Consider the following 23,052-nt stretch of genomic DNA (forward strand, 5'->3'; position numbering starts at 1 on the left):
TGTCAACATTTCAAAGCTAGTTGGTAAGGCCCTTAAACTCAGCACCTGTTCCACCGAAGCATCAAAGAATACGAGGGTATCATCCACATACTGGAGATGTGTGATACAGGAACCTTCAGCACCCACTTTAAAACCTTCAATCCAACCCAACCGTGCACCCTTCCCCATGAGCAAATTCAGCACTTCCATGACTAAATCAAATAACAAAGAGGAAATTGGATCCCCTTCCCGCAAACCCTAGAGGCTTGGAAAAACTCTGTAGAGACTCCATTGAGGACTAAAGAGAATGAAACGGATGAAGCACATTAAAACATCTGGCTCCTCCACTTTTCCCCAAAACCCATCAATCTTTTCACCTCCTCCAAAAAGCCCCACTCCACATGATCATATGCTTTTTCAACCAGTCTCCCACTCCTCAACCTCAAGTTAATACACTTGTTAACCACCAGCACCCCATCCAAAATCTGCCTCCCCTCCACAAAGGCCATTTGAGTTTCTCCCACCACCTCCTGAAACACTCCCTTTAACCTCCTGGACAGCACCTTAGCCAGTAGCTTATATGGGCTGCCGATTAGACTTATGGGTCTAAAACCTTTAATGTTCACTGCCCCATCCTTCATTTTCGAATCGAAAAGGTTTAGCCTCATTCACAGCGACAAAGTTCCTTAAAAATACAGGTTGTTTATGGTCCGACATGCTCACTGTCAATGCCTCTTGTACTAATTCTTCCACATACTCCGCCAAGTCCCCTGTGAAAAGAAATCTGTCTAGTCTTCTGACAACTGCCGGTACCTGACCATTTGTCCAGGTAGAGCTTGAATTTAAGATTCTCTTAGAACAAGGAAGATTGTGAGAACTATGACATTGTGGCCTGTTTATATTTAAGGATGTAACTTTGGGCTACACCATTCATAGGAGCCTCAGTACCATACATCATTAGATGGGCTACAGACCTACAGTTGCCAGATCCATAAACAAACTTGTTTCTTTTTTGTGTTTTTTGTCTTTTACTTAAGTGGGGGTATATCTGTAATTTGTCTTTTTTATTTATAACAAAGAGTGGACGGATGTTAGAGAATGAACACACAGAAGAACTCTAACAACCGAACCCCTTTTCTCTCTTCTCTTCTATTCTCTTCTCCTATTCCATCCTTTTTTTCTTAGTTTTCCATTGTTTTTCGTGGTTGATCACACTCATTATTTTGGGCCAAGGGGCCTCTATTGACTTTCTATGTTTACTCATAAATGAATACCCTTTTACCTGTTACTGAATAAACAAAAATGGGAAAATCTCTTATCCAAGTTGAAAAGCAATTAAAGAGGGGGAAATATTGGAAAGGAAAAGAAACCAAGGTTACTGTGCAAATATGAGAAAAACAAACCTGATTTGTGCCTATAAGGTATAAATGAAAACCAGTGAGACCACCAACAAACCATAGAGAAATGAAACAATAGGCCATGAGCACCACTGATGCAGGTGATTCTTTCATTGCCTTCCAAACTGTTCCATGATAATCACCCATGAGGATCTTAATGTACAAAGCTGACATGGCAAACACATAGATGCAAAGAATAGTTGAAGAAGAAACAAACAGGAAGAAGTAACGGTAATTGCGCTGCACATAAACAAAAGTAGTTAGATTTCTATCATGGTGATCGTAATACAAGTGAAGGAGACAGCCCAGAGCACTAGACATTGTGGCAGATCAGAAAAGTTTCAATGTATACATTTAACAGCTTACCATTCCAATGCATTGGCCCACCCAAGGGCAATGGTGATCAAACCGCTCCACACAGTTATTACAAATGGAGCAATGGGAGCAACGGGGCGGCCGATAAAGCATACATGTATCACAATATTTCACCTTCACAGGCATGCCATTAACCATAACTTCTTTGGTCCGAGGGAATTGTAAGCTTGGTGTCTGCCTTCCACCAGCTTCAACTGAAGCAGAAGATTCATAACAGAACTCTTCCTCAGGTGGATGTGAAGCACGTGGAATAATACCTGGGTCCCGGGCTGATGTAATAAAAAGTAGCCCCAATACCTGTTGAAAACAGTTTATGGATTTAAATGAACACCACCTACAACACTCGGAAAGTATAGAAGAAGAATTCATCACAGGGATAAATGGTGCAGGTATAGGAACGACCACACAAACAACAAAATGTCAAGAACAAAATCTGAAAGGAATAGAAGATTTTGAAAACGTTCTCCGTACAGAAAAATAGTGCAGTCATAGCCACCACAATGATTCATTAGAGAGAAAATACTCATTGACCAATAACTGTATAAATATAAAAAACAAACAGAAATTCATAGTAGATGATGTTCTAAGCAGTCATTTGATGAGCTCACATACATATAAATACCAACTTAAAGGTACATAAAGAGGCTGTTTGAATAGCATACTAGAACCTATATTTTGATAACAATACAATTCCAGCAATGACTGTCCAATGTCTCAATAAGACTAAGCGTTCATTTTGGAAACCACCACAAGAAACAGCTAGATTTTACAAAACCATAAAAGGCTGTTTCCAGGGGTTATAAAACACCGATTCACTTCATCTCTGGCTCTACCCCTTCTCTTCTTATTCTTCCCCTTCATCTCCTTATCTACTCTCTAGCCTATTCATATTATGCTTTAATGTGTATTAATGTACTATGCAATCTATAAAACACAGTTTCAAATGAATATGTTAGAATATGTTATATGTGCACCTACTGGTTCTGATCTAAATAATATTTTTGATCTGGTTTACATTTGAATAGCTCTTACACTGCCAGTCCCAAGCCTGAATAAAGGAAGAGGATTGTGTCAGGTTGGCAGAAAGCACTAAAACTTTTTGCAAGGTCCTTATGGTCATTTAAGCGACACTATAGTTGAGACAAAACCTAGATGATGATTTGGAATACCTACCCTAAGATTTTGAGGATTTGAAATACTGAAATATTATAAAAGAGTATTCTTTTTGATGTTTTGAAGAAAGAAGATATTGTGGGGGTACATCTAGAAGTAGCACAAGTACCAAGGAGCAAAAGAGAAATTACAACTACAGAAGGCAGGAGCAGAAAGGTGTTAGTTTTAAGGATGGATAAAGAGGAAGGTTTTGATGCTTTTTAACCACCTACATGTGTAGAGATGTAGTATGGTGTCTTTCCAGGTGTTGGCAAATTCCATGTGAGTTGGATTCATTTCATTTTTCCTTTCCCCTTTTCTTCTTCTTCGCTCATAAATTGACTAGCAAACCTCCTGTATAGACCTCTATCCATAATCACAAGCATCACAGTCTTTAGTTCCGATCCTACATTTAATGGTGTAAACTTAAGAACCCAAATGACCTAAAAGCCTTTCTACAAAAAAAGGAGAGTAAGATTAAAAGAAGAAAAATGAGTGAAGTTGAGAGGTTAAGGAGAGATATTGAGGAGGATAAGAAGTTTGGGGTGAGAGGGGAGAGAAGGAAAGGGATTAAATAAATCTCGGGTGAGTTAGGGTTGAAGCCTAAATTTGAAATGCGGATCCTAAGCTGGAATGTAAGGGGGATGGGTAGTGCGAGGAAGAGAGCAACTATCAAAGAGGTGATTAAGAAGTTTGACCTGGATGTGGTGTTAATTCAAGAATCTAAGAGATCTGATTTTGACAATAGATGGGCAAGAGGTGTGTGGAGATCAAGGGGGATAAGGTGGGCGACTGCTCCATCATGGGGAGCTTCAGGTTGGATTGTAACTTTGTGAAAAGATGATGTGGTTGTAGGGGTCGGGGAATTAATAGGAGATCACTCAGTATCTGTGAAATTCAGGCAGGTGGCAGATGGTTTTGATTGGGTCTTAACAAATGTATATGGCCCCAACGACTACAGATAGAGAAAGAAACTGTGGGAAGAGTTGAGTGATATTAGGGGCCTCTGGGAAGGACCTTGGTGCGTGGGAGGGGATTTTAATTTGGTGAGGTTCAAAGAGGAAACTAATAATCCAAGTCAGAGGGTGACTACAAGCATGAGGAATTTCAATCAGTTTGTGGACACCTTTGAGCTTAAAGAAATCCCTCTTCTAAATCACAATTTCACCTGGTCCAACCTACAATCTAGGCCGTTTTGCTCCAAGCTAGATAGATTCCTGTTTTCAACAGATTGGGAAGAGCATTGGATGAATCTAACTTCTAGGGCACTCCCTAGACTTGCCTCAGACCACTGGCCCATAGTGATGTGTAAAGAGGAATTAAGAGGAGATGGACCTACCCCCTTTAGGTTTGAGAACATGTGGCTGGCTCATCCGGGATTCATTGAGAAAATCAGAGACTGGTGAGAGCAATGTAATCTATCAGTAGAGTGGGGAGGGTATGAAAATCCACAAGAAGCTTCAATTTCTAAAATCCAAGATAAAGGAGTGGAACCGGCTGGAGTTTGGAAGATTGGAGGAAAGAAAACAGACTTTGCTAGAACAATTAGAGGACTTGGATTTGAAGGAAGTAAGGGGTCCCTTTGGAGAGGAAGACTGAGAGTTGAAATGGAGTGTGAGGAGGCAGATGGAAGACCTTTTGCTCCAGGAGGAAATAAGTTGGAGACAAAAATCTAGGTGAAAATGGTTAAAGGAGGGAGACAAAAACACATGGTTTTTCCATTCTTTGGCAAATAGCAGAAGAAGGAAGAACTTCTTTCAAAATTGGAAGTCGAAGGTGAAGTAATTTCCCACCAAGCAGAAATAGCAAAGGCCTTTGTAAATCATTTTAAATCTATTTTCAGAAGGCCGGTAAATGTGAGGGTTTGACTGGAAGGGCTGGATTGGCGTACTCTAAGTGTAGCGGATAGGGAGGGGTTCGAGAAGGTTTTTGATATAGAGGAGATCAAGGAGGCAGTGTTTATGATGGATAGGACAAAAGTTCCAGGCCCAGATGGATTCACAATGGCTTTTTATCAGGATTGCTGGAATATTGTGAAGCAGGATATTATGCGGGTCTTTGAGGAATTTCATAGGAGGGGAATAATCAATCGGAGCTTAAAGTCCACTTTTATTGCTTTGATCTCGAAGAAGAAAGAGGCTTCACACCCTAAGGATTTTAGACCTATCAGTTTGGTGCATAGTCTGTATAAGGTAATTGCAAAAGTGTTGTCTCTAAGAATAAAGAAAGTTCTTCCTTCTACTATTGCACCCAATCAAGGAGCGTTTGTGAAGGGGAGGCAGATCACTGATCAAATCTTGATTGCAAATGAGAGTTTGGAAAGTTTCAAGAAGTCCAAGAAGAAGGGTGTGGTCTGCAAACTAGATTTAGAGAAGGCCTATGACCTAGTTGATTGGTCTTTCCTGGTGGAGGTGATGAGGAGTTTTGGGTTTGGAAACAGATGGTGTAAATGGATTTGGGGTTGTGTTAAGAATTGCCACTATTCAATCTTGGTGAATGGAGCTGTAAGGGATTTCTTTCCTGCCTCGAGGGAACAAGACAAGGAGACCCACTCTCCCCCTTCCTATTCACTCTGGTTGTAGATGTTTTGGGCAGACTGATTCATAGAGCTGATGCGAGGAACTTAGTAAAAGGGTGGAGAATAGGAAGGGAGCAAGTACCACTAACACACTTGCAGTTCGCAGATGACACAGATCTTTTTTGTGAAGGTGGGGACATAAATTGGATAGGGAACCTGAAATTGGCCATACAATTATTTGAGCAGATGTCTAATCTAAAAGTGAACTTTGATAAGAGCTGTTTGGTGGGAGTGAATTTGAAGGAGAGAGAGGTAAGTGAATATGTAGGGTTATTAGGGTGTGCAATTTCGGATTGGCCATTGACTTATTTGGGTCTCCCCTTAGGAGATAATCCCATGAAGGACAGCTTCAGGAACCCGGTTCTGGAAAGACTTGAGAAAAGGCTTGCCTCATGGAGGAAAAATTATCTTTCTCTAGGGGGGAGAATCACTTTAATTAGGTCTACCCTAGCTAACCTTCCTGTTTACTTTCTGTCAGTGTTTAACATTCCCACAAAGGTCTCAAGTAGAATGGAAAAGTTAATGAGGGATTTCTTGTGGGAAACAGGAGAGGAGAAGAAAGACCATAGGGTGAGTTGGGAGGTGGTAATTAGAAGCAAGCAGTTAGGAGGGCTTGGGATTAGGAATATCAAGAAAAGAAACTTGGCATTGTTGGGGAAATGGTTATGGAGGTTTCTAATGGAAAGGGACAAACTCTGGACGAAGATTGTGGCTAGTATACATGGGCTAGAAGACAATCGCTGGGATCCAGGAATCTTGGCAAGGACTACAGTTGTTTCTCCTTGGAAAGCCATTCATGATTTGCTTCCGGTTTTCTCCCCTTGGATAAGGTATGATCTGAACTCTGGTAATCTCATAAAATTCTAGGAGCAGCCTTAGGTTGGGGACTCATCTCTGATGGACCAATTTCCCTCCTTATATGCGTTGTCAGACCTAAAGAATGAACCCATTTCTTCTTTCTTAGTTCCTTCTGATTCTAATTCCGGTTTTGGATGGAATCTAGTGTTGAGGAGAACAATAAGGGATACGGATTTGGGCTGCCTGTCATCTCTACTAGCCACCCTTGAAAATGTTTTCTTGGACCCGAGTAAGGATGACTCCAGAATTTGGACCCCATCCTCCAATGGTTCCTTCTCTTGTGTGTCGTTTTTTGAGACCTTGGTCCATCCTCCTGCTCCCTCTAGCCTTTCCTTCCCTGTTAATGAGATTTGGAGTAAACCCATTCCTCCTCGGGTTGGTAGTTTTTGCTAGGAAACTTTACTGGACAGAATAAACACAACCGACTTGCTTCAAAGAAAGAGACCTAATTCTTGCTTACTTCCCAATAGGTGTGTTCTTTGTAAAGCTAATGGGGAAACGGCTTATCACCTTATGGTTACTTGTCCGGTTACTAAGATTATTTGGAAATGGGCTTCATCCTTGTTTGGATGCACTTGGAATCCCCCCGTGAGTTTGCAAAGCTTGTTCTCTCCCTCGTTCTCTAGATGGCCTAAGAAAAGAGGGAAGATCATGTGGAGAAGCATTAGAGCAGCTGTGTGCTGGTCCGTATGGGAAGAGAGGAACTCTAGACTTTTTTTAGACAAGGAAAGATCTATGGAGAATTTAACTGAATCGATACACTTAAGGGTCAATCATTGGCTGAAATCTTTGGAGCTTTTCTCAGAGTTCTCCATGGCTGATCTTTTGAGAAAGTGGAAAGAAGTTGCTACCTCGGCTCAGTGCAAAAGGGCCTCTAGACCTTCTTGGTCCCCCCTCCTTCAGGATTCATGAAACTAAATTTTGATGGTTGTAGTTTAAGGAATCCTAGGCCTTCTGGGATTGGGGGAGTTTTCAAAAATGAGGCTGGGATTATTTTTGCTATGTTCTCTGGCCCTATTGGTGAGGGTGACTCTCTTAGGGCAGAGATTTTAGCAGCTTTGGAAGGAATCAAAAGAGCAAGAGAATTAAACATTCGGTGCTTGATCATTGAAGGGGACTCGGAGGCGGTAATTAGGTGGTTGAAGGAAGACAGCAATGGTTTGTGGAGCTACAGAAATGAAAAGAAAAAATTTAAATGGCTGAGTAGGGATATTGAGGTGAAGTACAGCTGGGTGAAGAGAAGTGCTAATTCCATGGCTGATGGGTTAGCCAAGCAAGGGGTGCTTAAGGATTCTTTGTTTTGGGCCACTTTTTAGCTTTCCTTCTTGTTCTCCGTTGTGGGGAGTTAAGATATTTTACCTCCCCTCTCTTGTACTCAAAGTTTCACATTTTTTATAATCTAATAAAACATTCTGTTATTGATAAAAAAAAAATGTTAAGTGAAATTCTTCTTAACATGCCATTCCAATGCACTACTAAAGCATGACATGAAGATTATATTACTGTCGAGTTACAACACAACTTTCCTAGGGCGTAAAGTCAATTTAGCAACTAAAGTTCTTTAAACATCCCACCAATGTAATGTTCCTAATAATTACAAGCAATTGTTTCTAATAGATCAATTGGGCTCCTTTTGGATGCTTAAACAAGTAGCTAAAATAAAATATGATTGATAAAAAGTATATAAAATAAGTTGGTGATATAAAGCCCACAGCCACTCTTTCTTATTCTGGTTACTACAATGAGAATGGTTTAAGAGATACTAGTCCATGACCAGGATGCTGTTGAGGCATTATGGCCTTTGAATTTCAAATGTTGAGATTTGAAACTATTTAGACCCAGAAAAAATAAATGATTCATAATAAGCCATAAAACCATTCCCATTTGATGCAGAAATGGATGTCATTTATGGTGGAACCATTGCCAATTAAAAGACAATGTGATAGGGATCTCTTAAATATTTAAGTGATAATAACTAAATTCAAAGAGTACTCAAGAAAATGAGCAGCAGTTGCACTCCTAAGAAAATGTAGCCTCAGACTTTGTATCAACCATTTCGACTGTCTAAACATGGAATCAAAATTCTTCTCCTTTAATTCTTCTTCCTAGAATGTATAGCTTGAATGGTAATTTTAATTTCAAAATTTTTTTATTATGTATTTGCATTCATAAGGTCTTGCAAATGACTTTATATATGGACACAACCTATGCTATTGACTGTAAAGGCTTCTATTATACACTAGAATGTGGTTATAGAATTACCAAAAAAGAAAAGAAAAGAAATAATAATATCAGCCAAACATGATAACGATATTCTAGATTCCAAAATCAAAACCCAGCTATAGTTATCCAAACAAAATTCTAAATTCTATAATCCAATTTTCAGGATTTGATTCTAAAATTGTTTGAAGAATCTACACTTGTCAAAAAAAATTGTTTGAAGAATCTAGAATCCAGAATGCTATCAAATGGGACCAAGGTGTCAGAAGAACTAACATAGATGGTGAACACAATTGCTACCACCAGAATTGCATATCCTGCATTATATGCTGGAAATTCATGGCGCAGATGCCTTGCAACAAGTGTGCAGAAGATGGTGATAGGAACAACAATAAGCAAAACAGTGACAATAACTGATCTTGCATCTGGTCCAAATATTAGCCTCCCACCAAATAAGAATTTCTGCAGAAAACAGACAAAAAAGGAAATTAGATGCAGGAGAGCATAAAATATACTGCTTAGAAACTTAGCTTCAGTAAAGTGCATAAAAATTGAAGCACAATCAACAAGGAGATTTCTGGAAACATGTAAGAGATCATGGATCATGCATCCAAAATTTTTAGCACGGTACTTCATACAAACTACTGATCCCTTTTCTTTTTTGTCCTGATTAGTAACAAAGAAATTCATGTAGATTAGTTAAAGGTCAGTGTAAACACCACAGCCCAGAAAGCAGATAAAAAAAGGACATCCAATCCCAAAAGAAAGAAATACCCCACCTTGTGCAAGATATACAAAATCTAACTTCTAGCCCAGCAAAAGGACCACAGAAACTTGTTGAATCACCCCGTCTGGATGGCTATTGGTTGCCAAATTAGCAGATCAAGATCCCACAAAATAAGAGGTTCAATCTACACACTAAGACCATGTCTCTCTAATGAAATTTCATAGGCCCCATATGCCAAAAGTGTGATCCCTGATTACACCATAGATTGGATATTATATTCCCTCTACTCTTTGTTTTGGCAGTGAAGATCACAAGTGTGATGCTGAAGAAAGCAATGTTTTAAAATGCGGAGGCGTGATGCAAGGCGTTCCACTACCTAGAAGCGTGAGGCGTAGTTCACAATGCAAGAGGCATAAGCCTCCTTAAGAGGAGGGGGGTTAGGAGGAGGATGAAGAGGAAGGGAGGATCTCATTTTTTCTTTATTTTTAATAAAAATCTTTTATGTTAAGAAGAATAAAGATGCATAACATTAGTTCAAAGGGGGGGTCATGTCGAAGCAGAGGCAAAGCCCCCCAGCCGAAGGGGCAAGGGGCAAACCACTTTCTTTCTCCTTATCTTTTCTTCTCTTCCCTTTCCTTTCCTTTTCTCTTTTTTTTTTCTTCTTTTTCTTTTTCTTTCCCTTCCCTTTCTTTTCCTTTCCTTTCCTTTCCTTTTTTTTTTCTTTTCCCTTTTTTTTTCTGTCTTTTTATATCAGATGTGCATGAGGCGTACGCCTCTAGCACGCCTCATGAAAAAAGTGCAAGAGGTGTACGCCTCTTACACCTGAGGCGTACACCTCTGAGGTGTCAGTGCCTCTGGCATACGCCTCAGGGCGTTTTGGGAGTGCCTCCAGGTGTACGCCTCCCACGCCTTTTAAAACACAGGAAGAAAGGAATTGAGGATCCACCTTGGAAGTTCAGATGTTTGGTTGAGGAGGCTAAAATTTTAGGGAACAGATTGAATTGCTCATTCAAATGAGTTCACAGATTGGCTAATACCATTGTTGACAATTTAGCTAAGGGGCAGCAAGTCAAGGGTATTATTGGGGTGTTCCAGGGCCAGGTTCTGAATTTTCATACACTTTTTTATATTTTTTATTTTTGTCAGCTGGTTAGCTGGCCTTGGTTGTATTTATCCCTCCTTTTCCATTGGACTTTTTTTTTAGAAAATTTAACCAGAATTTATTAAGAAAAAGAGGGGGAACAAGGGGAGATTTACAAAGCAGGGGGGGAATAAAAGAGGGGCATTCCGAGAATCGAACTCGGGACCTCTCGCACCCAAAGCGAGAATCATACCACTAGACCAAATGCCCATCTGGCGCATTGGACATTTTTTTGAAGGTAAAAGAAAATAATTTATTGAAACAAAAAGAAGATACAAGGAAGGTGATAAGCAATCACTCAAAAGAAAGCCCAACCCAAACAGAACCCTGATGAGACAAAAACAAACCCAGATCAACAAAATCCAGAATCAAACTAAAATAAGTCCTGACTAACGAAAGCCCCTTACCCATAGTGTTTTAAAAGGCATGGGAGGCATGCCTCCAGGCGAGGTGCCCCCAAAACGCCCCGAGGCATATGCTAGAGGCATTGACACCTCTGAGGCGTACGCTTCATATGTTCTTTTCATGAGGCGTGCTAGAGGCATACACCTCATGCACACCTCATGTAAAAAGACAGGGAAAAAAAAAAAAAGGAAAGGAAGGGAAAGGAAAGGAAAAGAAAGAGAAGAAAAAAAAAGGAGAAAAAGAAAGAAAAAAAAGGAAAGGGAAGGGAAGATAAGGGAAAAGACCCCCCACAGCCCCCCTTTTCAATGCAGCCCCAATTTGGTTCTTTTGTGCTAGGGGGGTCTTGCTTCACTTTGCTTGCTCGCCTCCGCTTTGACAAGACCCCCCCTTTCAACTAGTGCCATGCATCATCATTTTTCTTAATATAAAAGATTTTTATTAAAAATAAAGAAAAATGAGATTTTTCTTCCTCTTCTTCCTCCTCATCCCCCCCCCCCTCTTAAGCCTCCTTGTGTTCGGGAGGCTTACGCCTCTTACATTCTGAACTACGCCTCACGCCTCTAGGTAGTGGAATGCCTCGCATCATGCCTCCACGTTTTAAATGGCCCATAACAATACAATACAAGACAAAAGGACAAAAGAAACCAGAACATCAAACCAGCCCAATGCCCAACAAATACCCAAACCCAAAATGCAAATTCAAGCATCTTTCTCAGTTTTTTTAGTGCAATTTTGTTGTCATTTTTTTACTATGCCTTTGGGTTTTTTGACGAGCTTGTTAGGTCCCATTCCGAATAGACCACCTTTTAACCTCGTGAAAACCTCAGTGTTTTCTTCTTTTATGATTGAATGAATACATGTGGTTAACTCATTAAAAAAATAAAGGAATTGAGATGGGCTTGATTGGTGGATTGCTCAGCATCCCTAATGGACCATTGATCTCTTTTCTAGAATATGCAGATGACACGTTAAATCTTATAGAAATTCTAAAGAGCTTTAAAGTGTTGTTGGGCTCGAATTAATTTATCAAAAACTGTATGTTGGAAACATGATTTTTTTTTATCAATAACAAAGGATTCATTAATTAATAAAAAAGTGTACAAAGGGAGGAGATAACCTCTCTTATATCCCTGAAGCAAGAAAAAAACAGAAAAAGTTACATGTGAGCCCAAAACAAGTTCTCCCTATTCACCCCTTGCTTTGCAAGCCCATCGAATCATTAGCCAAAAAAATCAAATGATTCCGTTGATACATTCGAGTAATGACCCGTTTCACAATTAGTGAACTGGATTTATTGTCATAACCTAAATTTTCCGCGGGTTCATAAAAAACTGATCTATTTAAACTATGATCGTGAGCAAATACATAAATATACTCTTGAAAGAGAAGTGGATATAGAAAGTCTTGTTGCCGAGATCTATCTATTTCTAAATATCTTTGTAATTCCTCCATTCATTGGAAACATGATTTTTTTTTATCAATAACAAAGGATTCATTAATTAATAAAAAAGTGTACAAAGGGAGGAGATAACCTCTCTTATATCCCTGAAGCAAGAAAAAAACAGAAAAAGTTACATGTGAGCCCAAAACAAGTTCTCCCTATTCACCCCTTGCTTTGCAAGCCCATCTGCAAGGAAGTTAGCACATCTCTTAACCCAAACTACTTTAACTTCCATGTCTTTTGTCAGCCATTGGAATTTCTTCTTCTCATTGCTGTACAGCCACAAACCATTTTTATCTCCTTTCAGCCATTCTACCACCAACTTGGAGTCTCCTTCGATGATCAACTTCCTCAACTTTAAGTCCTTGGCTCTCTGATCTGAACACCTTCTAGAGCCACCAAAATCTCAGCTCTAGGAGAGTTACCCTCTTCAATTGGGCCTGAGAACAAGGCAATTATAATCCCATTCTCATCCCTTAAAACACCCCCAACACCTTCTTCAATTGGAAACATGATTTCCTTGTGCTCATTTAAAGCTAGATTATCATTGTACTTGTTTTTCATTCAATAAAAATAGACTTTGATATCTGAAGCCTTTATATGAAGTAATGCTTACGTGTGACTGGAAAGTTAAGTCATTGGGTGGTAAATGGAACTTCTGAATGACCCAATTCCTCATAGACTTGTTATTGATTAAAAAAAAAAATCCTCATAGACCTAAAGCATCCCAACTAAGATGAGCCTAGTCTATGGTCAGAACATGAACGGTTACCATAAGATGGTGTAGTGATATCTTGACCACTGGGGTGAGAGTCCATATTATCATGTGGCATGTGGATTTCTTTAATTGTTGGTAGCATGAATCACTCAAGTGCAGAGACTTTTTCGTCCTTAGACCTGGGGATTTTTCAGGGTTATAGAGTCATGACCAGTTACTTTGGTATGTCATGGGTGGGGCTACTAAAGTCACTAACATATTTCACATGTTGGGTAGCTGGAAGTGACCTTAGAACTTTGGGAATGTCCAATAAGAAAGCTACACCCTCAAGAAGAGAGTGTTACTGCCAAGACTTTTAAAGACTACAAGAGGTAAGGGTTAAGGTGAGTGAGACTTGTCTTGTAACAGAAATAATCAGAAATTAATCTAAGAATTAATGAATTAAAGAGAAAAAAAGTGGTAAGAATAGATAGAAGAAAAACACAAAGGAAGAATGAAAGAAGTACTCAATCCTATGTTAGCAAGTCAAAAAGTTATGTTAATAGGTCAGAGTCATAGTCCTATGTCTACATAGGATTTCTCATAGTCTTAATCCTATGTCAATTAGGAATTTTGTTTGAGTCCTAAATCAAAGTCTCAGTCCTAAAGCTAACTGTCAATTTTAAATGGGTGAGGAGAACTGCTAATGGGATGGTGGATACTCTAGCTAAATAAGGGGCTTTTAGGCATCAATTGTTTTGGGCAAAATTGTAATTTTTGTTTGCTCAGGGTGGAGTTTTTCCACCTTGATGTATCCTTATAATCTCCTTAATAAAATCTCCTTTTGCTGATCCAAAAAAACAGGTCTCAGTTCTAAAACCTAGGATTTCTCCTATTCCTACTTCCTAGTTAGAGTTTTAGTAGTATTCCTTAGTTGGTTCTAGAGTAGGAAAACAAGGGAAAGGGTTCACTGACACCAACATCTGGCTTTTTCTTACCCCAGAGATTTCAAGCCTGTTAGTTTGCTGGTTGACTATAAATGATCATTGCTAAAGTTGATTTCCTTAGGATTAAGTTGGTCCTTCCATTATTTCACACTTCCGAGCAGTGATTGTTCAGGATAGACAGATTAGAGATCAAATCCTTATTTCCAATAAGTTGCTCAGGACGCTAGAAGAAGAGGGAAGAAGGGATGGTTATGCAAACTGGATATGGAAAAAGCATGCAATATGATGGATAGATCACTACTCAATCCTAATTAATGGGTTGGCAAAAGATTGTTTTCCTAGGCTCCCAGCCAAGAGGGGTCTTCAACAAGGGGACCCCCTTCCCCATTCCTTTTTACTCTTGTCGTTGATGTGTTGAGTCAGTTAATCGTAAGAGAGAACCATTGGGGTTTACTGAAAGGATTGAGGTAGGAAGGGATGAAGTAGTGGTCTCTCTCTCATCTGCAATTTGCAGATGGCATTATCATTTTATGTGCAGACACGAGGGAATAGGCACTCTGACCTAAAGCTTTTTACACAAGTGCTGGACAGGTTTTCAAATCTGAAAATAAGCTTGGGTAAAAGCAATTCCATTAGTATTAATCTGAGCAGGGCGATAGAAAAGAAGTATGCTAATGCTTTTGGGTGCATAGTATCATCAATTCATCATGGCCTTTAACTTAGTTGGGGCTACCATTAGGGAGGAAATCCTAGGTCTCATAATTTCTAGAATCTGATATCTGATAGATTCTCTAAGAAGCAAGCCACATGGAAGAGGAACTATATTTCTTTGAGGGGGAGGATAACTCTAATAAAATCCACTCTTTCTAGATTATTGGTGTATTATCTTTCTGTTTTAAAGTACCGGTTAAAGTGGTAAGAGGTCAGAATTTAGAAATGGCAGCCAGGTGATTATAAAATAACTCACCTCATCAATTGGGATCAGCATATAAAAGGAAAAAGGAAGAGGACTTGGTGAGAGAGGCTTGTTGAAGAGGAATTGCACTTTTTTAGGGAAATGTTGTGGAGGTATCTGCTGGACACTGATTTATTTTGGTATAAATCGATTAATAGCACTTATGGCTCTGATAAGAATGGTTGGGACGTGGGTATTGCTCCCAATATGACCCTATCCTCCCCCTAGAAATCCATTCATGGTCTTTATAACTTTCTTGCCCTTCATTCGTTATAGGCCTCATTAGAAACAAAATAAGATTCTAGGAAGATTTACAGTGGGGGGATATGCCTTTAAGAGATAAATACCCTTCCATCTATTCCATCTCCACTTTTAAGAATAAATCTATTGCTCATTGTGTCTCCATATCATCTTACTCGAATGTAGGGCTGAGAAGAGGTTTGAGGAATTCTGAACTATCTATTGCACAAAACATAATTTCCTTTCTTGAGGGAATTTTCCTTGATCCTTTCTCCCCTCATAGGAGAGTTTGGGTTCTTGATCCATCTGCTTCATACTTGTGTGCCTCTTTTTTCAAAGTCCTCTCTTCTTCCTCTCCAGGTGGTACTTTTCCAATGAAAGCAATTTGGTGTAAGCCAATCCCACTTAAGGTTAGGGCATTTTGTTGGGAGGTTATCATTTAAGAATCAATATGTGAGAAATTCTTCAAAGGAGGAGACCCAACTAGTGTTTATCTCCCCATGTTTCCTTAATGCATATGACAACTAGTGAAACCATACACCACTAACTAACTTCCTGCAATTTTATCCCAAGCATTTGGGAACATTTTTGTTCTCTCTTTGGATAGAAGTAGGATCTGCCAAGGTATTTGAGATGCTTATTTCAAATCTCCTTCTCCCCTCCAAAAGAAAGAAGATTTTGTGGAGAAAAACTAGGGATGCCATGCTTTGGACAGTTTAGGAAGAGAGAAATACAAGAATCTTCAAGAAGAAGGTTTCACCTAGAAAGGTTTTAGTCGAGAATATCAAAATAAAGCTTGTCCATTAGGTTAAAACCTTGCCCATTATTAAGCCCTTTATGGATAATTTGATTAAAGAGTGACAAAAATTGCCTATTCCTCTACATCACCCCTTGCGCCAATTCATCAACCATGCCCCCCCCCAACTAGAGGTCACATTAAACTCAACTTTGATGGATACCACTATGGTAACCCTAGGCAGTAGGCACTCTAGAATTGTTTTTATTTTCTTTTTTTTTTTTTTTGGATCAGCAACAAGAGGTTTCATTAATTAAAAGATGGGGAGTTTTTAGACACCACAATGGCACAACAGAAGCCTCATTCTCAAGACCTATTGGTGTTGGAGACACGGTAAAAGCAGAATTACCGGCAACCCTTCAAGGATTAAAAATAGGAAGGGATCAATATTTGAAACCACTAGTAGTAGGGGGGATTCAAGGATTATTGTGGGTTGGCTTAAAGTATAGGCACATAATGAGAGAACCAAGCACCTTCTTAGAGAACAGGGAGCAACATTCAGCCGGATTCAAAGATCAAGCAACTATATGGCTGATGGACTAGCTACTTAGGCGACTAGCAGAGCTCAAATGTACTTAGGAGTTAGGAATCATTACTGAGTTGGATGATTGAGTTGTATTAGGAATTGAGTTGAGGGTTAGGTAGCAATGCTAGCCTAAATTATGGGCATAAAGCTTGTACTGCACATAATGCACTATCTTATCCTTTGCGGCTTTCTGGTCCTAACTTCACCCTCCCCAACCCCATCAATCTTATCCTTAGCTTGCGGCTTAATGGCTTCCTGTGGACTTGGAGGACAAGGTTCAAGCATAGAAAAGACATTAGTGTCCAAAACTGAATTGACAACTATACCTGACACAATTGGGGGGCAAGAAACAACCAGAATAAGTACACTTGGAGCCTCTCCATGAGCAAGCATTTGGATCTCGCCATTCACCCCACATGGGGCTGCTGCTCGGGAGCTAACTGAAGATGCATAAGACCTCTGACCACTTCCACCGGATTCCCCTTGCTTGGCCTCAAGTAAACCTCTACTACATCCCTATGGACACCCTGCCTTGCATTAGAATTTGGTTCTAGTGTTCCCTTGTTGAGATTTAGGCTTTCCACACCACCAGCCTCTTTGTACTCCATTGTGTCTACAACTCCACCATTTGTCATTGGACCTGAAGAGAAGATCTTCATCTCTTCCTCAATATCAGCAAACAGCCATCCTGTGTCTAGAATGTTAATTTGTTCCTCGTCCTCAACTTCCTCCTCTCCCACTCTACCAACCAAAGACTCAACCTCCAAACCTGACTCTTCATCATCAAACTGATCACAATGCACCTAGCCAACATCCACCTCATCATTATCATCTGTATAGCTTCTGGCATACCTAGGATTAGGACATTCCATTACTGCTCCAACCAGAGCTGTTTGAGCTACCTCAGGCCTTGAAACCCACTGTAGAGACGACCCCGAGCACACACTTGCTATAGTTCTAACAAGCACCTCGGCTTGGGACAATGATAGATCCAATCTATCGTCCAGATTCAAAGGCCCTTTACTATTCTTTGTTTTGTTGCTCGCATAATACACTGAATGTCTCAACTCGCTGTGAGAATTGAGAAAGTAGATAACATGATCCCCATCCTGGCGAGTTGGAACATTGTATCTCGCTGAGTTCATCAAAACCTGACCACGCCTTGGGCTCCACTGATTTAATTCAATTACTTGGCGGTTTCCCAAAGTTTCACTTAAATCTTGTGCTCCACGTGAACCTCCAAGATTAGAACTTGATCTTAACACCCGTGCATAGGTCATCTTCTGGGCTGTTGGATTGAATTCAAAAACATTTGCAAAATCAGCTTTTAATGGAAAGAAGCTCATTCTACAAATTCCATCCGATCCTTAAGTTTCTAGGACTTTATTCTCATGTTGACCTTGTGGGCGGTCCACCCAACTCCTTCCACATGGCATCCAAACGCCCAAGTCATCTTCTTCTTCCTTCATCCCTGAAGACTAGAATTTCGCTTCAATCACTGATGCCACCTAAATTGTCCTCCATCAATCTTCAATGAAGATTTCCACTATTTGAGGGATTTTTTTCTGGTTTCACCCCCACAAACTTGATATTAGCTACTCGGAGATCTTGCAGAAAATGGGCTTCCAAGACTCCACCCCAAAGTACTACTATTTTGTGAAGAATCTGTTCCTGCCAGAGGTTAAATGGCAGTCCAAAAAGCTTAATAATCACCATATTTGTGTGAGGAGCAACTCAAAGTGAGTCTTCTCTATAATTGCTTCTAGTATCCTCTTCCAATCTTTTACTTCAGTTTTTGCTTTCACCACCTTCCTCTTCCCCCAATCAGTTCTCTTTCCTTGCCACGTTAATTTTGAGCTGGACACCAGAACAATCATTGATGCATTCTCTCTTTTTTTGTTGCTTGTCTCTGTATCTTCCAATTTAGGATCTGAGTCTCCAACCTTTGTACCTGTTTTCAGTTTTCTCTTTTGCTCCAAAGTTTGTTTTTATTTCTGTTCTCACTGGCTTTTATTCCTTTCCTTTAATGTAATCTCTTCTAGCATTGCAGCTAGCATCAACCACTCCTGTCTTGCTCTTCCCTCCGGTAAGCAAATCATTTCTGTCTTTCCTTTTCCAAACTCTGTTAGTGCAATGAAACAGCGATTCTTATTACTTTTGTTTTCAAACATGAATTTCTTTTCGCCTTTGACCATTTCACTCCTCCAACCTGGTGTCTTCAGTGCAAAGATTAAGCTGTCCACAAATCCCTTAAACCAGTGTAGAGCCTCCATGTCTAGAAGGACTGTACCACCCTTTGGTTCCTTTTCTTGTGCCCCCTTTTAGATCCTTGGTTCAACCTTCTGACAATCTTGGGTTTCCTTTTCCTATTAAGGAAGTGTGGGGTAAACCAGTTCCACCAAGAATTGGGGCCTTTTGTTGGGAAGTCATTTTGAGGAAGATTAAAACTTGTGACCTACTTCAAAGAAAAAGATTTTCGCAGTGCTTGTCGCCCAACTGGTGCATACTTTGTAAGACTAGTGGTGACACTTGCTACCGCTTATTAAATCTCCTACCATTTTGTTATATCTATTTGGGATTGGTTTCTCTCTTTGTTTGGTTCTAGGTGGACTCCTCCACCAGATATACAAAGCCTATTTGATTCTTCCACAGATTAGTGGGATAAAGAAGATGGGGAAAGTTCTATGAGATGCACTAGAGCTGCTATTTGCTGGACAGTTTGGGAAGAAAGGAATCAAAGGACTTTCCTTGACAAGGAGAGTAGAAGTACTATTGTTGAATTCATCACTACTAGGGTGGTTCAGTGGGTGAAATCTTTGAAAATCTTTGAGGATATATCCACAGGAGCCTTGCTTAATAACTGGGAAGAAATGGCTAAATCAACCCCATATAAAGCTGTAATCAATCCCATTTGGTCTCCACCAGCTGGTGGGTTTACAAAGCTAAACTTTGAGGGGAGTAGTGAAGGCAACCCTAGTCCTTTAGGCATTGGAGGATTCTTTAGGAATGAGGAAGGAAAACTTATCGCATTATTCTCAGAATCAATTGGTGTAGGAGATTCTCTCAAAGCTAAAGTCCTGGCTGTCTTGGAAGGTGCAAAAAGTGCAAAAGAGTTAAATATTCACAAATTGGTTATTGAAGGTAGTTCTAAGCTAGAAATTGGATAGTTAGAAAAAAAGGATAATGGGCTGTGGGAATTTGTGAAGGAAAGAAAGAAATTTAAGTGGTTGACCCGGGGTATGGAAGTGAGACTGCAGTTGGTTAAAAGGAGTGCTAATTCCTTTGCTGATGCATTAGCCAAACAGGGGGTGGGAAGGGTTCATCTTTTTGGCCTTCCTTGTAATTTTTTGCTTTTCTTTTGGGGAGGATTGAGAGAGCTTACCTCTCCCCTTGGCTTCTGTATTTGTTTCTCTTCTCTTTTCTATCCTTCAAAATAAAGTTTCTGTTATTGATCAAAAGAAAAAGGACGAAGCTCAAAGAAACCTCGAGACTGGCTCATGCCCAGTGGCCAATAGAGATGTTGGCCCATCTATGCGGATCAGACCCACCTATAGTAGTTTTAGTGTGGTTGCACATGATTTGAAAATTTTCGTTGGTGCAAAGTTTGGAAAGTGTCAAGCTTCTTCACCTGTACAAGCTGAGGTTTTTGCTGTCAAGAAAGGTGTCTTTTTTGCATCTAAGTTGGGTTGTTTAAATATTGATGTAGAATGTAATAACCTGTCTGTTGTTGCTTTTTTGTTAAATCAAAAGCTGGGATGTCCTTTGATGTTTGGTTTGTTATCCACAACATCCTCTCTTTTAGTAATAGTTTGGATCTTAAATTTAAGTTTGTCCATCATGGTGGCAACAGTGTAGCCCATATTGCTGCTAAGAAAGGTTTTAGTGAATCAGGTGAGGTGCTTAGTTGGCCTCCTTTTTGGTTGGCTCATGTGTTGGTTCTCGATAATAGTAGTCAAGTGCTTGGTGGTATTGAGTCTGGGTCAGTTTGGTTGTGTCAGTCTTGTCTGGGTTGTGTCTTGTTGCTTTGTATGTTTTTCTTAGTTCTTAATGAATTATCTTTTCTACCAAAAAAGATAATCATTTATCGATCAAAAAAAAAAAAAGATAATCATTTAGGTGTCTTTTTGGAATATCTTTTAAATGGTTTCCAAGAAAAGAAAACTGAAATTTTCTCTAAAATCAAGAAACTTAGTTTTAACAGGAAAGATCTCAACAACCAACTCAAAGTACTTATAGGTTGATCTGGCATATTAGAATTACTCCAAAGAAGAAGAAATAGAAAATGCTGAAACTAAGTGCCATATTTTTCTTACCATTTGTGATACAACAAGCATTTAAAACAAAATGAAACCTTAACCTACTCCAACAACTAAATGCAGCCAAATAGTGCCATCAAGTAGAAACAAGGCCATTCACAAAGAGGCAATAACCACTTTAAAGTCTGACAACTACTTAAAATGAAACAGAGACCTCCTTTACTTCAGTGCATGTCTCCAGGCAACTGCAATTTCCTTTTCTCAAAGCATTCCATGGCATTGAAAGCAAAGTAATTCAAATCTGGAAAGAAACACCAATTGGTACTTCCAGTCCTACCAATACTTTGTATCTATATCAAATTCGTTTACTAGAGATAATGCAACTCATCTCACCTCCCTAGTCCCTATTGCAAATAAAAGCAATAATGATACTTTTAAAAATAATTAAGTAAATCACCTTTACTACTAAAGGAACCACTGTGTTCAGGCACCACCTCTATAATATGTCATAATTTTTTACTCATTTGAAACCTTTCACAGACTATAATTCTTCTTAGTCCTTACATGCAGTAAACCACTGAAACCGAGGAAGCCGATCATATCTAGGTCCCTATTCACTAAGCATGGTTTTCTACCCACTAATTAACTTTCCAGAATAATATATCAGAAACAGTTTGACACCCTGATAGCTGAAATCAAAATCCAGGATAGGTACATGAAATAAACCAGAATTAAAAAAAAAAAAAAAACTACAACTCTATTGAACGTAGAATAAACTCCAAAATGGTGGACAATGAAGAAACGCTATGCACTCTTCCACCCTCCCTACTACTGCACTCGAGCATTGCTCAGTTTGTCAGAACATCGAGGAAAAACCAAGCAAATAGCATTGCAAAATAGAAGAAAATAAAATGTTCTTGCAGACTATGCTTACACAATAAAGACTACTGCCAGAACCTACATCAACTTTGAAATAAATTGAGGATTCCAAAAACTATTAGCCTGTCCCAGTGCCACTCTTAAAAACTTAGCCCAAAAAAAAAGCCCCTATATTGCTACTAACCCTAAGACTCCAGACTTATTTTCTTGAAAAACAATATGTTCAGACTCACCCACCCACCCCCAAGTTATTCCAGCATAGCCAAGCAGTGATTCCATGGAAAGAGCTTAACAGTATGTTCACCAATCTCGTTTTCTTCCAGTAATTTTACTGTAGACCTCTAGGGTAACATTTCATGTACATCAAAAGTCCCTCTTCAAGAAAACCATTTAAAGCCAATGTCAAACACAAACAACTGACATCCTCCTCCGGAACAAAGCCAAATATTAAACATGCAAGGTCGCTTAACTAAGACCCAATTCAAGTAATAAACAAAGAAGCCCTTCAGACAAACAAAACAACCTACTCTTCAACAAAAGGAGCGGAAATAAAAACCTATCCAAGTACTGAAATCCAGCAAAACCCCTAAATCCAACAAAACCCAATTCAAATACCACGAAAACAATCAAAACCCACCATTTCCCACTTCGATCCGTACATACCCAAGAGACAAAATCAAACAAGAACAACACTAAAAACAAAGAAAATTTGAAAAGACACTTACATTGCTTCCTTTCCAAACTTCGTACACTCGCTTTGCCATGAGAAATCCCTGTGACTACACCGGAAGAGAATCGAATATTTGGAACTTCTGGTTGTTCACTTCTCCACATCGAAATTTGCGAAAGGAAAAAAGAAGGGGGAAAAAAAAGAAAAAGAAACGCGGTTGGAGTTCAACAAAAACCAATACGCTCGATTGATTGGTGGTTTGTTGGGTTTTACTATGGTTTTTCGGGTTCCTTTAAATGCGAGATACAGCCTAGAGGAAAAAGAAGGGGAAATTATTTTCCTTCTCTTCCTCTTTTCCGATCCAACTGCAGTTTCGTTTGTGGAAAGCTACAGAAAAATTTTAGCTGATCATCCGGGGATGTAATTATCGAACAAAAAAAGATATAATCCGGGGATATAGGCTGGAAGAAAAAGCAAAAAAAGAAAAAAAAAAAAAAAAAAAAAAAAAAAACACTCCTTCCGCTTCTCCCATCTCATCTCTGTTCTCCATTAATTAAACCAAATGACCATTTTACCCTTGAAGGCATGGGAGTTGGGACGACTCCATTCTTTTCAGTTTTTCTTCCTTTCAAAACACTTCTGCAAAAGGTGTTGGGTTTCAGCTGTAGCTCTCTTCTCAATGGGCCTTTCTTTTAATTCTTTTCCCCTTTTGGAAGTCTGTTCCACAGTCTGAAAATCCTACTGATATGGATCTATGGGTGCTATTATTCATCGGGTTGGATTTGGTCGGACCGGATCCAAACTGGACCATTT

General features: G+C 39.4%; 1 protein-coding gene and 1 non-coding gene across 2 annotated transcripts in view; both read right to left on the reverse strand.

Moving 5' to 3' along the window:
• LOC104611771 (protein S-acyltransferase 8-like) overlaps nucleotides 1-22,824 on the reverse strand; it is a 37,553-nt gene extending 14,729 nt beyond the window's left edge. Inside the window, exons 1-4 of the mRNA XM_010278969.3 lie at nucleotides 22,295-22,824; nucleotides 8,836-9,021; nucleotides 1,743-2,048; nucleotides 1,383-1,616 (exon numbers count right to left, since the gene is read on the reverse strand). Of these exons, the coding sequence (XP_010277271.1) occupies nucleotides 1,383-1,616; nucleotides 1,743-2,048; nucleotides 8,836-9,021; nucleotides 22,295-22,333 (765 nt within the window). The 5' untranslated portion in view covers nucleotides 22,334-22,824. The remainder of the gene's footprint in view (nucleotides 1-1,382; nucleotides 1,617-1,742; nucleotides 2,049-8,835; nucleotides 9,022-22,294) is intronic.
• On the reverse strand, nucleotides 10,566-10,637 carry TRNAP-UGG (transfer RNA proline (anticodon UGG)). The gene has a single exon. It is a non-coding gene; the product is annotated as a tRNA-Pro (tRNA).
• Nucleotides 22,825-23,052: the final 228 nt, after the last annotated feature.

Source organism: Nelumbo nucifera, chromosome 4, assembly GCF_055504915.1.
Source record: "Nelumbo nucifera cultivar China Antique chromosome 4, China Antique-T2T, whole genome shotgun sequence".
Taxonomy (NCBI): domain Eukaryota; kingdom Viridiplantae; phylum Streptophyta; class Magnoliopsida; order Proteales; family Nelumbonaceae; genus Nelumbo; species Nelumbo nucifera.